Below are 18,612 nucleotides of genomic sequence, written 5' to 3'. Positions count from 1 at the left end.
ATTATGTTTAGTGATTTTTATTTATTTATTTATTTTCAAAACTGAAAAATGCAATGACATCTTTAAAGGCCAGGAGAAATCACTGAATACTGAAAGAAGGTCAAAATCTGAATCTAGTGTAATTCAAATGAACTCTTTTAGCTGCATTCAGTTAAAAAATCTCACTTGAAGTCAAGGAAACTTTCAAACTGTCAAGCAGATTTTTTGGAAAGCATTTTTTAACCTTCTCCAAAACAAACCAAAAAAAAAGCAACAGTTTAGGAAAAAAAATGTTAAAAACGTCCATATATATTCCCAACTATCTTCATACAAAAAAAAGTAACAAAAAACCAACTATGTAAATTAGTTGAATAAATAAAATTATATATGCAATTACATGTTATATGCAATAGTACAGTGTAAGTACCTCCAATACCTAAGTATCAATTCATACGCTTAAAATATTTTAACAAAAAAATAATGTTTCATATTTCTGCTGGAAAAATGACTTTTTTTCTGAATTTATATTAATTTACTAAGGCATCACTTCTAACAGAATCAAGAATTCTTGTTCACATATGTAAAGCAGTACATACCTCATTAGAGGTCAACATATCCTCTACTTTGACAGGACCATCTACTGGTATGACAATTAAAAGAGTATTTGATATTTCTTTTAATATTAAGTCAATCCGTACTTCACATATATCATTTACCTAGAAGGAGAAGATCATATTAGTACCATACATCTATGTGTCAAACATCATCTGCTCCTCTAGGGTGTTCTAACAGATAATATTGCAATATAATATTTTGCAGAGAGAATAAAATAAAAGGGGAATCATGACAGGAAAAAAACCAAACCAAACCCAAACAAAAAACAACTGAGGTAAAAGCACAAACTTTAAATTCTTAAGACAAAAGAAGTGCATTAAAAAAAGGAAGCAAAACAATGCCTCCCATGTTATGTCAGTTTAAGAGATATTTACAATGCCTAAATATAGCGTGTTTTTTTGTTGTTGTTGTTTTGTTTTGTTTTGAACTGTGAATTATCTTCTATTATTATGGGGGGGATTCAGGGTGACAAGTAGCCAACAAAAATATTCAGTCTTAACTCATTCTACTACAGACAAACTGAAATATGATCAATGAAATAATGGTTATAATACTGGAAATAATAACTAGATTGCTAAGAGTGAATATATTTACATCTTGTACACTATGATAAAATAACTTTAAAAAGATTATTACTGTGCACAGTTTCATTTTAGACAGCTTTTTAAAAACATCTTGTAATTTACAAGCATCTGTCTAGAATTGTTGGGAATGTTCCATGTTGGAAATCTGAGATATAAGAATGCTGAATGTTGGAGAAAGTGAAATCTTTAGAGTAATCCACTGCTTTCATCTGTTTCTTTACAGATTTATGGTCATCAGCATGATATTTTGAAATTTATCTTGAGAATATTTCTGTTCCACAACAGCAGTGATTTAATTTCTGAATGAGTTTCTATTGCTAGCTTTTTGAGCTCATCAGTCTTGGAGAGCAGATGAATGAGCAACACCAGAAAGAACTACCTCAAATGCCTTGAGAACCTTATCAGAACATGGCCCCACTACTACAGAGTAACTTTTTGTCTTCTTTTGCTAGAATAAAAGACAACTCTCATTCCACTACGTTCCTGTACTAGACTTACAGAGGAACACAAGATTCCCAAACTAACAATCTCCTTTAACAGAAAACACAGTTTACTACTAAGAGATACGATAGCCATACAGTTCAACAGCATGGTCAGAAATACAATCTGAATAAAAAGTAGAAAAAGCATTAATACAGGTCCTCAAGTATCTTAGAAGAAATCAGAAATTGTCTGTCAGTCACTAAGGAAAACAACAAAGATTCATCATACAGAGAAATGTAAGGGGAAAACATGCTTCCTTCCATTATCTTGTGAACTGCACTAGACAGTCTAACAGCATGCCTAATGTGAATAGTGTTAATACTAGAAGTTTCTTCACTGGTCAGTTTTTGCATAGAGGTATCTTCTCTGCAACTTCACTCATGAACACATGCTCAAAAAAGAAGTAGTGTTTTAAAATCAGACCAACAGTCATACAATTTGAAGACAACGGGTGGAAATACATTGTACTGAAAGAACAGAAGCAAAGATCACACGGGTGAGGGCAATTGTGGGAGAGAATCACTGAGTTCGTCATTGTCCAAAGAAACACAAAACATACTTTTAAAAAGAAACAAAACTACGTGTTTCAAGCCTACACTAATATGCAATATGAAGAGGAGTCTATCCAGAATAATTTCTCTAAAATAGCATTTCAATCATGGTAGTGATCAAAGCATACCTTTTTCAAAAACTCTTTAAACATACACAGAACTTCATCAGCTTCTTGAAAGAAATTGTCCAGTGTCACTGATGACCAAGTCAACATAGTAAGTCCTTGCCTCAGCACAGCTTCCATCTAGGCATAAAAAACATATTTAATAGATTTTTTAAAATGAGAAACAGAAAACAAACACCATTTTTATTAGAATCACTAATGTCACTGAAGAGGTAAAGATCTGTGTAAGCTTTGTAGAGGAGCTTACAAATTTTCAAGGAAAACATCAAAGAAATTTATGCAATATTGTGGGGGAGAGGGTAGCACATACTACAGCCTCTATCCTCAACTGTTAAGTGTACATGCCTAGCATGTCATTCTCTTTCGCTAATAGTTTTCCCTTAAATCCTATTAGGTATATGATTTCTTCCACAGTATAATCATATTTACCACAGTCTCAAACTTTCAGCATCAGTGAATTGAATGACTCAATGCACAGGGCTAATAATTATCGCCAAAGACCACAACATTTAGTAATTTAGCTGAATGAAATATATGAATATCCATGAATTGAAAGAAGTGCTTTCATGTCAAAGACAAAGAATTGTGTAGATAAATACACCCACAAAGTCTCTATTCTTTGTTCCATTGGGTTTACAGTTCAAAGACATTGAGGTTATTCTGCTATAATTTATATTCTTTGAGCATTATTGTCTGAGGGATATGAAGAGCAAATTTTCGGTCTTGAAGGTTTTAGCAAAATTCATAAGTATCTGAATTACATATGAATCTAAATATTTTTAAACTCTATAGTTACGTTACTCTAAAATCTTCTGATGTGTCCTGAAGTGTTTAGTGATACCAACCTTTTGCATCTTTGGTGCCATTAGGTTAACAAACATGGTTCGTGTGTCTTGACATAAGTCTTCATAATATTGGAGAAGACCCTGTAAATTATTAGGAAAGGGTAGTATCAAAGGGAATATCTTAAGTGCTTTCCTTAGTGATGTAAACAACTTGCTATATAACCAAATCGTCAAGGGGTAAAAAAAAAATTAATTTAAAATTAAACAGAACATGTAAAGAAAACAAACCCAAAATAACAAGGCAATGTAGAGCTACTCTCAAAAAATATGTAGTATTTTATACTGAAATTACATAGCTACATACACTATATTTGTAAGGTAATAAAAATGACTATGCACAAAGTATGATCTTTCTCTAAAGCTAAAGACAGTTTGAACTATAGTGATCGTAACTTGAAGTACCCCCTTGAAACTCAGTATTACATGCATTAGGTGAGTCACATACATACTCGTTTTTTAAAACTACCCTCTTGCTTTTTGTCATATGTACACACTCATACAAAATTAAAAAAAAGAGAGAGAGAGAGAGAGAGAAGACATTCAAAATCTCATACTATATACCTAGTTATGGGAATATAAGGACTGTACAGAGCAGCAGCTGTGAAGCAACATAAACAGCATGAGAACCAAGGACACCTCTAGAAGAAGGAACAGCTGATGGCTCTGACTGGATAAGTGCCCACATGAATGGCTGAAGAGTGTTTGTAGAATGCTCTGTTGACATGTATGGGTGGATGGGAAAGCTATTAAAGGAAAACTTGTGAAGGTATATAAGTGATATGAGAACTTGTAATAAACGATTCGGGTCTTTCACATCTGAGTGCGTGAATCAGACTGCTGCACCTCATCCCCAAGATACAAGCTTATTGACAAGTCCATAACAAATACTTAAAGAGACAGCAGATGCTTGACTTCTCTCACAGGTAGTCTACAAAGTTCTTCATGTTTTTGTGGCTCATTGTATCTTCCAAATACAGCACTCCAATCCTCAGTTCTATTGAACTGCTTTTACTGATTTTCAAATAGTGAATGCAGTTTGGATAGGTTTCATTGCTTCATCGCCAGAAGACATTTAATTCACAAGAAATATCAGACAGCACACAGCAGTCAGTGCAGGTTTTTAAAATGAGATCCTCCATGTCTACCTGCACATTCCATTGACTTACCTCATTTCCAGTTTTCACATTCATTTCTGCAGACAAGATTTGTTGTTGTTGTTGCTATTGCTTTGTTACTGTTTGGTTTTGGAGGTTTTTTCATTTGTTTGTTTTACAAATACTTGAAAATACTTTATTTGCTAAATTCTTGTCTAGATCTGCATTTTCCTAAACACTATCAGGGATCTAAGGAAAAAATATAACTCTAGATCTCATTCATTTTAATCTATTCTGATAAATAAATCTTACTTTTATCAAAGGATAATAAGGATCAGAAAGATTAACCTTAGAAAAAGTGATACTTGTTTTCTCCAAAGTAAAAACAACAATTTTTAAATTTACCTCTAAACGCAACTTGTTTGACTTCAGCTTATTTTCTATTTTTGCTATCTTTTTGGCTTGCTCTGGTACTTCCAAACCCAACTTTATCATACATTTGGTCTCTCGAACAATCTCTGGAATCTGGGGATCAAAATTAACCAGGAACTTTCCAGTTTGAGGATGACGTACAAGCACTGTGGCTTGTAAGGCTGTAAAGACATTTTTATATCAGTTTCTAAGACTAAAAATTGTTTCAGTTACTACCAAACACAAATTTCTAACATTACTATAGAATGATTATACGTGGATATACGCGAATATACTTGGTTATTTGTGAAGTAGCTTTACACCACTTTCAGCTAAAGAAAATACGCAAACACCTCACCATATTCACTTTTCACTATATAAACTGTATCATCATGGACAAAGCAAACATCAGAGGTAGTATTACTTGTGGTATATTTTTTCTTGGTTTGAGCTATAAAATTATGAACTTTTTTTTAAAGAAATGGAAAACTTTCGGGAGATACTCAGTCTCTTACAAGAATTCGTTCATTCAGAAGATGAATGCTTAGATAATAATGTTTTTCAAAACTCTCAAATTAAAAGTATAAGCATCTGTTAAGTGTGGGAATTAAGATTTTATTCTTATAGATCTTTTTGTAGCTTTGAAGCCATAAAGTGTCTAGAATTTACACGCAAAATGTATTCCAAATAGTCAACTCTTACTTAATCTTAAAACAGCAGAACTTGGGTATCAATTTTTTTCCTAGCCAAAAAGCTATACTTGTCCTAAGAGGGACTGTGATACCTAAAATACATAAGTTACTACAGTGGAAAGGAAACAGAAAGATTTCTTAAATTGAATATACAGAGAATACAAATACAGAAATCAAGTGTTGTAGACCTTAAATTTGTTTCAGTACAAGTCTCTGTCAAAAAGTGTACCAAATCTGCAATGCTCTGGACCAAAATAATAGCCAGGAATACTAATTTACATTATTGTACAGCATATTGGCTCATTACTAATTTGCATATTTTTAGGGTAAATGAGACTTAAAAATAATTTGATTTGCATTACCTACCATTCAATAACAGTTAAAAGAAACCAACTGTAACTTCAATTACTTACGATATTGTAACTCTGAAATTTCCTTCATCCATGCACTATGATAGACTACCTCAAATTGCACCAAGACATAGGCAACTCTGTTGTATAATCGGACAACTGCTTTACCCTCTGGACTTGTCAAGATACTTGAATTTTTCTATTAAAACAGGGAACATTCATATTACAATCACACATCAAAAGAAATTCATCCTATTTGAGTTTTCCCTCAATTTAACTACTGACTATACTTCATTTAAGTTACTAGAAATTATAATTACAGAATTCTTAAAAACTGTACTTATGACTCAGTTTTACAGGACAGTGAAGTCAATATGAACTTGCAGAGTAATGAATAGAAAATATCTAATATATGCAAGAGTTACACATCTGTAGTTTCCAGTGAAATAGATGCTCAATTCTACTCAAAACTAAAAGGTAACTAAAAATTCATTAAAAAAAAGAAAATCTTCTTTATTAATCAGTGATTTTTACTGATTAAAATGTCTTACATCTGATGTGATGATTAAATGTTTTGTTTTTTTTTTTTTTTCCTTTGGAATATATTTAGACAATCGTTATTCTTATTTAAAGGAAACAAGAAAAAAAACCTCCCTTACATAGAATTTAATAGCAGACCCTAGAAGCTTCGCAGGAGAATCTTCCAAGTGTTTCATGAAATACAGCAGATCTTAATGTAGCAAGATGCTACTATTCCAGTAGAGGACACAAAAAAAATCCTCTAAAATTAAAAATGTCAGGGAGTGTTTTGCCAGTACCAACATTCAATTGTACATGAAGTTGTACAGATAATGTAGAATTGAGTAGTTCAATAACAGAATTCTCAGTTCCCACACTAGTACAGAGACTATCCGCAGTGGAACTTACAACACTGCAGTTGTTGTGAGGATACTTATAATAAACTCCTTGAGTGGTTCCAGCATATAGACACTAGACAATTCTAGGATCTCCGGCACTCCACATCTATGCCTTAAGCTACTCCTACTTACTTAGGCTTAGTAAATAGACATTACTCTTCATAGAGAAACTCATGATTAGAACAGAAGGGGTGAGTATTCAGTTAAAATACAAAATGTATGCCAACTTTATGGGCTTCAGACTGCCCCATTAGAAACAGAAACAGTAAAACAGCACTGGCTGGAATAGTGGAATGCTTCTTTGGGTAAACATAGAAATATCAACAAACCAGTGCATATTTGCAGCTTGGGGTGCTAGTTGAGAGGCAAGTCAAACAAACGCTATCACTTGGATTCACAACAGTAGTTACTGTGGAGAATGTATTTTTAATAGCAACTCACATACAAATAAACAGGTTATCTAGCATATGAGAAGCCTCTACATCATAGCCAGAAACAGTATGGTCCCTCTATTGAAGTAAGGTCACTGCGAATAACTATATTTGATTTTTCTTCACATCAGCTTACATGGAAATAGTTGATTGGCTCATTTATCCTCCTGAAGAGCTGTCTCACCCACAGTATCTTTCCTGCAACAGGTGGCATGTTTCGAGCAAGAGGGGGGTCATCTTTATGAATTTGGTAAATCTGCAATATTGTTAAATAAATAAATTAGAAAGAAAAAAAAAACAACACAACAAATCAAACAAAGAAAAAAACCCTTTTGAAATGTTAAACTGTTTTTCCTACACTACCACAGTTTTTATCTCCTTTCAAGCAAGTTAAATCTGTATGAGATGACATGATAATGCACAGAGAAAAATTCACTGTTTCACAGCATGATACATGAGTAGAAAGTGAATATGGTCATCGAGTTCATATACAAGTGTTGTCTTTGCTGACATATATAAAGATGATAAAGGAATTCTCCTTCAAACATTTAAATCAAATGTGAACCATATCCAGAATTGAACTCACATTACTGTATCATAACTGTACAGTACATTAGCAATGCAAAATCACAAAAAAATGATCTACCCACATTTTGAAACTAGTTATACTATCGTACCATCAGATAATACACATAGATAAATGAGAATTAACTTAAGAGACCTCATAAAATAACGAAGTAAAAGGTATTCAGATGTACACCTTATATATATAATATATATATATTATATTTTTAATTACTTGAAATAATAAAAGATTTTGCTTCAAACTTTGAATTTGTGTTATGATACATTTTCTTGGAAGAGCAATGTATATATCGTATTTTCCTATGTACTCAGGCCTCTGTTCTGCAGTAGAGAAAAATAAGTCTTGTTAGTTAAGCACTGAAAGTCGGTTATTGAAATATAAAGAATAAATACAAATTATACATATTAAAGAATTTATTCATGTTTCAAAATGTTTGAAATTTACTGCAAAGAAATAAAGTACCTTTTTAATAGCTTCAAGTTCTGCTACATAATGTTGAAGAATACGAGCAATTGTGTATGTTACTTCTTCTTGAAGGCATGGCATTCTCAGCTTTTGAAATCTGTATTAAAAACAAGTATCTAAAATTATATTTATAAAACACTATTTTCTTCTTTTCTTCTTCTTTCCATGTTGAGTTACATAAATATTAAGTAAAATGAAAGAAGCGCAGATCTAGGAACTGTTTCTCAGCCTGTGTAATTTTTTGGTTGTTGTCCTGGAAATGTTTGAGGAACATGGAAAGTTCTGCTCTAGCTATACTTATCTATGTATGTTTTTCTTTGTTTTGTTTCATTAACTTGTACGTGAAAAAGATCTTGTAATTAATTAAATGAAGAAAAAGAAGAATATATTTATTTGTGTTAAAAAGCTAAAATAAAACTTTCTTGTAAAGGCTGCATGATTCACAACAACAATAATGACAAAAGAAAATTACATGCTTTGTTACAAACTTTAACCACATTATTTATTTGTGCTAATCAGTAATTTCACATTGCTTTAAAATATTTTAAAACATGTTTGCCAATACCTTTGAAGTAATTGGAGTGCGTGCTGTGAAGACAAAATTCTTCCAAAACAAGATCTCATAAACGTTTGTATCTGTACCTAAGAGACACATAATTTAACACAGTTTTTCTAGTCAAATTATAATATTTTGATGTCTAATCATTACTTAAGGTAATCAGTAATGATGAGATCCTCCACCAATTAAGTTATAAACTGCAATACTGTTTACCTCTAAACCTTCAATTTTTGCCATGAAGTCCACAAAATCCACATCAAATTCTTTTTTTCTTGGATCAAGGATGTCGTATTGTTTCTTTTGAACATTGTGGTAAATATTTTTGAATTTTATTGCCATGATATCTATACCTTCAATGGTTGACATACCCAGTGCACGAAAAGTTTCTATTACATTTATCATCTCTGTAATCTGAAATATAAAGGTTATAATCATGTTCATAATAAATACTTTGTTAAGTTCCTCTATTAACTAAAAGCTGAGGAAAATAATCCAAACTATAGCTAGTCCTCTCAAATTAACTAGTGAATTCAGAACTTCTCTGTTTCTAAACTTCTAAGAAAAATACCAACAGTTAACAGTTAACTCCATTTTCAAGGTCAGTTATCACCATAACTCAAAATAACATGAAACCATATTTGTTTTTCTTGCTGGGAAAGCTTTTTTTTGGTGAGTTGGTTTGTTGTTTTTTTTTTGTTTTGTTTTGTTTTTTTTCATATTTGACTGTTAGGTTAGGTAGAGTCATAAAGAAAAAGAGTTCAAACATGATGTATTCAAAATGATGATACGAAGAGGTTTTACTGTATAGGAAAACACTATGTAGATTGCAATATGCACACTGCATGAAAAGGAAAAACAAAGAATTACATAATTCCTTCCTTATCCCACTATTCTCTTATTATTTGTATCACTTTATTCTGCATCTAGAAACACCTAACATCTGTTCTATGTTCCCAACAGATGATAAACTCCTTTCATCAGGTTGGCAAGATAAATGTTAAGATTATAGCAAGCAACAGAATCATCTGAAGAACTGTGCTCATCATTAACAGGAACTTTTAATGACTTAAGTCACCATTCTCATAATAAAAGTTTGGTATTCTTCACGTTATTCTAAGCCCCCCAAAATAGCAATGTACATCTGGATTAATGGAGATAATTCACCTGCTTAACACAGAAAAGCTGACAAATTCAGTAGAGCACTGCAAGGTAAAATACTGTCTAAAATATTAATCTTACTACTCTGTGGAAGTGTCAAACTTCTCTCAAAAGAAAATTTAAAAACTCTTCCACACTTTTATTAAGTAAAGTAATGTAAAGTTGGGTTTGCCTTGTCAACTGTTCTCTGGAGGAGTTCTACTTCTGTACTGACAATAAAAACACACAATTTACTCACTTTTTCTAATCTCCTACAAAAAGCTTCAGATTTCCCAAAAATGTACATTTCAGATACTTCAAATGATTTTTCTCCTAGATTTGCCAAAATCTCTTGCTTTGTTTCATGAAAGCATCTCTGATACTCTTTCAATAGGAAGATGCAGTCCTAAAACGGGAAGAAATAAATATCATATTCTTTAAGCTTCACTCATATGCAAGGAATAAAGGAATCAAAATTCAATGTAATTCCAAAGTGATTAATTATCACTAAGTCTAGTTTCAGTCAACAGGCAGTAATGGCCTACGTACAATGGTTTTGTTTTGTTATTGCTCCAGCATGGGACCTTTCTACAGTGTTCAGGAAAACCTATGTAGGATCCCCATGGGATTATTTGGGCAATAACCACCGGCTCCACTATGGTCCTCCATGGGCTACAGGGAGACCACCTCTGCCACCAGAGTCTTTTCCATCAACTACAGGGGAATCTCTATACTGGTACCTGGAGCATCTCCCCCCTCTCCTTCTTCACCAACTTTGGTGCCTGCAGAACTATTTCTCTCACTTTTCATATCTCCTCCCCCTCTCACAACTGTTGCACAGCATTTTTTTGTTATCCTTTCTTAAATATCTTATTACAGAAGTACAACCGGAATCACTCATTGTCTCAGGTTTGGCTAGCAGATCACTTTTTGCATCAGCTGAAATTGGTACTATCCAAGACAGGGCAGCTCCTAGTCTCTTCTCACTGCAGCCACTCCTTAATCATCTTGAAACTACCCAAAACTTGGCCATATAAAGCCAATAAATATGCATTTCTGGGTAAGGTAGGAAGTCAATAGCTGAGGTCTGTTAAAGGAGAAGGTGGAAATAGAAACTATAATGGCAATCAGTAACCCCACAGCTAAAGGTCATGGTACACTTAATGTGCTTAAGTTGATCCTACTATGTCCTACCATCACCTGAAGAAGATGAAAACCCTATTGTCATTGGACTTTTACAGCCAAGGAAGTCTGGTATTGGAAGGAGGTACTGTAACATAAGGAAGTCTATTCAAATACAGCTTCCTATGGCAGAGAAAGATGGCACCATATCAGAGATTGTCAGCAGGGAAGAACATAGATTGTGCAGGATCCTAAGATTTCTTGCTCATAGATATGATGGAGATGCAAATTCCAAGGTTAGTGATGGAAAAAGCTGATGAAAATGAAGTTATTCTAAATTCAACAAATGAAGGTGGGATAAGAAATGAGAAAACACTCAAAGCCACCCCAAATAAATTAGCAGAGGGGTAAAGTACTTGATACATATTGATATGAACTTCCTCATGCACATCAATAGGTAATCAGTAAGTTCAATAGCAAAATAACAGAAATACCAAAATACAAACCTTAATTTTTTCAATGACTATTGGAGTCTCCTGTTCCCATACATGAGTCAAGCCACCATCTGTAATGTACGCTCTGCATGTCGCAACCATTTGATTTGTAACCTTGTGTAGATAAATGAAACAATTAGGTTTCAAGCTCAGAAGAAAAACTGCCTTTTTTCACAGAATCTGTCAAAATTCCCACTTGCCTGTGTTAGTACCAACAGAGTTTGAATGAATTTTACTTGTGGGAATAATAATGGCAAACTAATATATGCAACATAAAAGAAAAACACCTTATAGAATGTCTTTAAATGTGCCCAGAAGCGCACTCAAGTCCCAAGTACTTACGAGTACATTCAGTTCATAAGAACAGCAATATATATGCATAAAAACAGATGTCACTAAACACAAGAACAAAGACAATTCAATAACAAAGTAGTTTCATCCTAATTATTCTTCACTTACGCTGTCATTTTACACTAAAACACAATAATAGCTAAGGCTATAGGCAGGATTTCCAGTGTCCCCTCTGATGACCTTTAAATGCAAGCATTCAGTAAGGGATGAACACTTGAGCTTTGATGAAAAAACTTAGATTGTAATAGAATTTCTCCATGTTATGTCACAGCACAGCTTCATGTTTGGCTGTAAACTAGCATTCCAAGTTCTTGAAGAAGTACACAAATAAGAAAGCTAAATGAATGCTCAGCCCAGTTACAAGAATTGCCCAGACATTTTAAGCTGTTTTCAAAGATCTTAGTGACCACAAATTCATGGTGAATTGGGAAATTAGATGACATCTGATATGCTGAGAGACACAATCGTGTCTCCACAAGTGAGAGAACGAAATTACCCCCTGCAAAAGCAAAACTTTTCTTCTAATCCTGCATTTCATTCTCAAATAAATTAACTTTTGTCTTCTACATAATTTGTACCTTACAACTCTAATATCTGTGTAATGTAATCAGTACTGCCTGATTCAACAATGAATTGGAAAAGTGCAGCAACAGTTTTACATTGTATCAACAGTCATATCAAGGTGAAAAAGTAAGATCTATAGCTTCAGCCCTCCAAGAACTTTAAGCAGTGGTATAACATCACAGATGGAGCACTATTTTCTCATTTCCATTTAGAAATTCAGATCCTGACAATTATTGAAAAGAAAAGTTCAATTTTGCTGAGCCAAGGATAATAAAATTCATTCCAAAAGGTAATTTTCTACTCTGAATTCAAACTGATCTTGATCAAAAGACTCCTCTTCCTTTCCCTTACATGCACCCAGTATTTGCCACTGCTTTATCAACTATCCTTATGATTTAAACAAAATTAGATGTCTCATATTATTCAGAAAAAAACAACAACAACAACAACAAACCTCCTGGTTTTTAACAGTAAACATTATTAAGCTTAATATATTTACCTTTATAAACAATGATGTCATTCTTTCAGAAGTATTATAATACCTTGAAGCACTGTGAATCATTCGGATAGCATTTATCAAGTTTGGTATTCCATTTCTCATTGACGCCTTAAAGCAGAGTTTTGAGAAATATTTCATTTTCCATTGCTAGCAACTTTAGTTTTATTATATTGACAACATCTAAATTAATTTTTGCCTAAACAATATTAAGTAACCTTTACAATTGCATCAGTTTCTCATCAAAAGTTTCTCATCAAAAAATCTAATCACACTCAACACATTTTCAAAGGAACCTAAACAAATACACAGTAATAACCTCAAATTATTTGATCAGATAAAGAGATTCTTACAAATATTTTAATGTTATTTTGATGACCATAACTGAACATTGATTCCAAAAGTACAGGTTGAATTTTTTGGCACAAAAGAAAGAATTCTTCTGGCAGCTGAAAGTGGTTGTTCATGATTAATGCTTTTGTTTTTCTTCAAGTACAGCTGTTAAATATATTCTACGCACTTACACTGTAAAAATAATCATTGCATAAAATGATTAATTCAGAGTTTCCACAAAGGTCATAAAATAATTGTCACATTATTAATTTTACTAATGAGTGTTTATCATATAAAAAAATCAAAATCCTATATGCATTTGATAAAATCAGTGTTCATTAAAACTAAGTGACCACATAACTGCTGTTTGGTCACTGAACCACTTCCAAAATACTTTGTTCAAAGAAAAAAAGAGGCAAAAGAGAAGACTATTCATAAATAATATCCAGACACTGCAAAAAAAAAAAAAAAAAAAAAAAAAAAAAAAAAAAAAAAGTAGTAATTACTGAGCAAATATCAAATAGGCCCAGATTGTTCTTACAAATGTGACACAAGTCATATCACATGTGACACTGTCTTCTAGGGAAGGTTACAGGATAGGACTTTCTCATTTGTCAGCTAGACAAGAGTAAAAAGGTTCTGCTTGAATAAAGTTACTTGACATGGGAAGCATGCAAAGCGTATATGACCACTGGAGGAATACTATCAGCTTAATGACAAAAATAATTATATATATAATATAGTGACACTGAAAAAAAATATTAAAAAAAAAACAAAAACAAAAAAAAAAGTTTAGAAGGAATGTCCAACTGTTGTGGTTTAACACAGCAACTGGCTAAGCAGCGCTAAGCTATTTACTCAGCCCTCCCCACAGTGGGGAGAGATGAAACAGGAATTCAGATTTACTCAAAGTGTTCTTGATCAAATAAAGAACGAAGCTAATTACTTCGTGTTAGTAAACTAACAAATTCTTTAATGGGCCCCACCCGCAAAATGTATTTATGTTAGCTCATCTTAGTAACTCCTACGAAGCATTTTAAGTCTGAGACACACTTGACTCTTTTATTCTCTGGTTGCTTGCGCCCTCTAGCGATAGAATGAAGGACTGAGGAAGATAAGCTGCGTAGTCCACTGCCATTCTATATACTTTTGTTGTTCCCGCTTTGTTTTTGTGTTTGTTTGGTGGGGTTGCTGATTGTTTTTGCTTCTCCTCAGTTAAAACTTGAATCAGGATCCTAAGTTATCAGAACTTAAGCAAAATATGCAAAACTTTCTGGTGGAGGACAGGAATCATATAGGATTAAAACAGAGAGGACTACAAAACAGAACTAACACCTTTTCGTAGGCTGTTTCCTCCTTCCATCATATCCTGCAACACCCCTTACAAATATGTACTTGTTCTAATAATTAAACTTAATATCTTAAACTTAATATCTTTTACTGAATTAGCTCAAGACAAACAACCTAACATTTATGTTTTGCCCAGCTGTAATTTCTACAAATAGAAGCAGCTAACAAAATTTTCAGTATCAAAATATTGTTTTACCCCCCAAGAAGCATCCAGGGCTTCGTTATGTTTCCATTATTTTTTTATATAACTGAAATTCTGGCATTTTGGTTGTGGTTGCGTGATATTCATTGGCATGTGGAATTTTCAGTGAAATACATATTTTGAGATTCTTGCACTGTAAATATACGTGTTTGGCTCATTTTGAAATAATAATGGCAGGGGGCTAACTAGGAAATCACGTGTATTTGTTTATACATAAAATACATACTTACAAATATAACTGTAATAAAATAGTGTTTTACTTTAGTTATAAGCTAAGCTAGACAGCTGGTTCAAAAAAAATCAATACATTTAAACAAATACAAAGAAGATTCCTTTTACTTCCTTTTACCCTGAAAATTTTTTATGGACATTCTATATTAACAACTGAACTTTGCTTAGAGAATAATGAAAGATATACTTACAAGCTCATAGCCATAAAGAGGCTGACAAACTTTTTCAAGTGTGCACAAATATTTCACATTATCTTTCGATTCATTTGCAGCATCTGTGATCTTGGCATCCAGCTCTTGCCACATCTGGACAAAAAACGTTACTGTGAAAAGACTCCATAGATAATGAACTGTTTATTTTAAATTGCACTGACGTGCTTATAATCAAACCTTGGAAAACTCTTTTAAGGGCACCAACAAAATAAGTAACATAAGTTGTTTACAATTAGGATTTCCTTTTTTTTTCCCCCAGCTTCTAATATCTTCTTCTCTCACTACATTAAGCACACTAACAACATCTCTACATTTTCCCCTCCTGATTCTCCACAGAAAATCCCTCACATACATAAATAAATATATTAAATATAAGCTTTGTCTACTGAAAAGGAAAAAAAGAATTAGTTACCTTTAGCAGTTTAGAATGTCCAACATTCAGAATATTAATGACAGTTCTGCAGTCTGATCCTTTGATCTGCTCAATAATGGAATTAAATTTAGCAGACATACATTTCCAGTGCTGCAGTTCAGTCAATGGACCTGAATTATCAGCTTCTTTCCTCATCTGCTGACTCTCAATCAGAACCTGCAATCAAATTGGAAAAAAAAAAATAAAAGGGAAGAAAGGGAAGAAAGGGAAGAAAGGGAAGAAAGGGAAGAAAGGGAAGAAAGGGAAGAAAGGGAAGAAAGGGAAGAAAGGGAAGAAAGGGAAGAAAGGGAAGAAAGGGAAGAAAGGGAAGAAAGGGAAGAAAGGGAAGAAAGGGAAGAAAGGGAAGAAAGGGAAGAAAGGGAAGAAAGGGAAGAAAGGGAAGAAAGGGAAGAAAGGGAAGAAAGGGAAGAAAGGAAAGAAAGGAAAGAAAGGAAAGAAAGGAAAGAAAGGAAAGAAAGGAAAGAAAGGAAAGAAAGGAAAGAAAGGAAAGAAAGCTGTTTTTAGACAAATTGTTATAAAGAAGAGATGTTCCACTAACATGAAAGGAACAAGCTTGTTTGTATTGCCTTTTGAAAATGGTTCTGATTTGGAAAAGCATCCTAATTCAGAATTGCAACTAGTGTTATTCTTACAGAGAAGTCAAGGCAACCATGTTCAGCCATTGTTAAAACTAGGTGGATCTCAGCATATGTTTTATTTAATCAGAATTTGAAATACAGTCACTTTTGGAGGGAAGAAAAGGTAAAAATGGAACTGTTATTTAATAAGTACAACAAACACCAGATGTATAAGTATAAATGTACTCACCTGCATGTACATACTCATATAGCCAGTTACATTTACATTTCATTGACATTTTTATTCTGGTAAGTTGCATACAATAAACATAGTATGCACTTCTATGTCCCAATTCACACACATTCTATATTATAACAAAGAATTCTGTGCTTGATCTTGTTAACCTTATACAGTAACTTCTTGGATAACAGAGATGTCACCAAGTAGGGTTTGCACAGGAGCACCAGATCAAAAATGCCATACTTGGCCAAATCAAACACGTTTTTAATAGTGATACCTCACTTGTAACTTGAAAATTAGCAGAAACTTAGCAAATAATTCATACATCATGTGTGTGTGTGCAATATATGTGTATACACCATCATTATTACTCCTGCATCCTTCATCCTCTCCTTTTTACTACTTGCATATTAACCGTTCAGAAAACTCTGTTCTTTCCAGACTACAAGACCTGACCACTGGAGTGCCTTCTTAGCTTCACATGTCTAGAGAAGCAATCGGCAGGTATACTTTGGCACAAATCTAGATGTAAGCTTAAAATAACTTCAGGCAAATCTCATATATCATTTACAAGTATCTAATAACATTCATGTTGGATGGATGTGTTAGAACAACTTACTCTTTCAATCTGTTTATGCCAGATCATAAGTACTTCTTCTAACTGGTGAATCATATCAGGATTATCTGCTGCTGCTGTTACATCCTCAAAGGACTGGAGTTTAGAAAAATCAATGTGATCTACTTTTTCCAACTCAACAGTGCCTTCAATACTTATTATAGCCCCTATATAATAACAAATTAAAAAAAAAGAAAAAAGAATAAAATAAAAACAACAACAAATAAACAAATAAATAAAGCAATTACAATACAAAACCAGTTAAGACTCGAAAATTAATTTCTACAAGTATAAACAATTCATGTTTGGGAATACATATCTGTACACTTTAATGTTTCAGTATAATAGGCATCTTACTGAAGTTGTATAAAACAGAAAATTCTTTTAAATCCCATGTGTTCCTCCTTATAAGTAATGGATCACTAGATAATTTTCTCAATTAATGATCTCTCTGTATGTTTACTAGGCAAGTTTTTGATAATGTTATTTTTCCTCAAAGGCTTTGGTACGTTCCTTACCTGTGTCCTACCGTGCTTAAAAGAAAATTCTTAAATAGAATTCTGCAAATTCGATTGCTTTCTAAATGCAAAGCTTACCTTCCAGAAATGAATGGTATCTCTGAATACTTTCCACAAAATTCTGTTTGTCTTTTGTATCCTGCTTGTTCTGACTTAAAACACCCCAGTTATTTGTTGCAAGAATAGCTGGGATAAAAATTTTCTCTAACATGTTCTTAACACCATGTAAGAGTCCTTCAGTTGCATCCAAAACACAAAAGAATACATCCTGCATTGTAACAGAATAAATAATTGTTAGTGATGTGGGAACTTAGAGTAGAAACAGTATTACAACGTCAGCATTTTATTTTTTTTAAATATAAGCATTCTGATTTTGCATAAGAAAATTTTAACATGAGGAGAAGTGCCTCATTGATTGATGAGAATCAACTCCACACATATCTAATAATTTGTCTTAAATTGTTGTATGGTAGAAAAAACTCATGCTACATAAATTTCTTAGGATAAATGTTCATTTCACACATTCAAATATACAGAAGTGAGTGATACAAATAAATCTTTTCTCTGCAGGAATCTGTTGTATACAGAGTCTTCTTGGCAACTGTGAGTCCTTCTAGCTTAGGGTTGCATTAAAAAAAAGTAAGTAAAAGATAAAATTTATAAAAGGATTATGAGGAGAATGGTAGAATGATAAACTAATCTCAGTGTTGACCACTTCTTTGACAACTGCCCTGCAAGACAGAATTCACCTGGTATCCCGAGTGTTTGCCAAAGCAATACAGCTTTTCATCCTCTTCCTCAGAGATGTGAGCATACTGTGACACAGCTTAACACTCAAAATGATGGAGTTACCAGTAAATTTAGTAACATAACAATACTGAAACAAATAATGAAACAAAATGAGCTCTTTTTTAAGTCCTGTGTTTTTAAATTAGTATGAAAGATTACCTCATGTATACTTTTTGCCTTTATATGGCTGTCATTCTTAAGACGAACAAAAAACAAGCATAGTCCTTGAAATCTGTCTGGCATGTCCATATAAAATTGCATCATTTTACTTCCTTTTGC

The 18,612-nt window shown here is 33.0% G+C and overlaps 1 protein-coding gene across 2 annotated transcripts in view; it reads right to left on the bottom strand.

Annotated features, from left to right (window-relative positions):
- DNAH8 (dynein axonemal heavy chain 8) overlaps positions 1-18,612 on the bottom strand; it is a 103,371-nt gene extending 84,759 nt beyond the window's left edge. For both annotated transcript variants that reach the window (XM_072331529.1, XM_072331530.1), the window contains exons 1-17: positions 18,493-18,612; positions 17,623-17,812; positions 17,030-17,193; positions 15,592-15,768; positions 15,159-15,272; positions 12,855-12,962; positions 11,453-11,554; positions 10,084-10,230; positions 8,901-9,098; positions 8,694-8,770; positions 8,126-8,225; positions 7,214-7,333; positions 5,793-5,928; positions 4,682-4,869; positions 3,183-3,263; positions 2,341-2,457; positions 576-695 (exon numbers count right to left, since the gene is read on the bottom strand). In XM_072331529.1, coding sequence (XP_072187630.1) covers positions 576-695; positions 2,341-2,457; positions 3,183-3,263; positions 4,682-4,869; positions 5,793-5,928; positions 7,214-7,333; positions 8,126-8,225; positions 8,694-8,770; positions 8,901-9,098; positions 10,084-10,230; positions 11,453-11,554; positions 12,855-12,962; positions 15,159-15,272; positions 15,592-15,768; positions 17,030-17,193; positions 17,623-17,812; positions 18,493-18,597 — 2,244 coding nt within the window. In that variant the 5' untranslated portion in view covers positions 18,598-18,612. The remainder of the gene's footprint in view (positions 1-575; positions 696-2,340; positions 2,458-3,182; positions 3,264-4,681; positions 4,870-5,792; positions 5,929-7,213; positions 7,334-8,125; positions 8,226-8,693; positions 8,771-8,900; positions 9,099-10,083; positions 10,231-11,452; positions 11,555-12,854; positions 12,963-15,158; positions 15,273-15,591; positions 15,769-17,029; positions 17,194-17,622; positions 17,813-18,492) is intronic.

Source organism: Excalfactoria chinensis, chromosome 3, assembly GCF_039878825.1.
Source record: "Excalfactoria chinensis isolate bCotChi1 chromosome 3, bCotChi1.hap2, whole genome shotgun sequence".
NCBI lineage: Eukaryota > Metazoa > Chordata > Aves > Galliformes > Phasianidae > Excalfactoria > Excalfactoria chinensis.
This window is presented reverse-complemented; position numbering and strand designations above follow the sequence as displayed.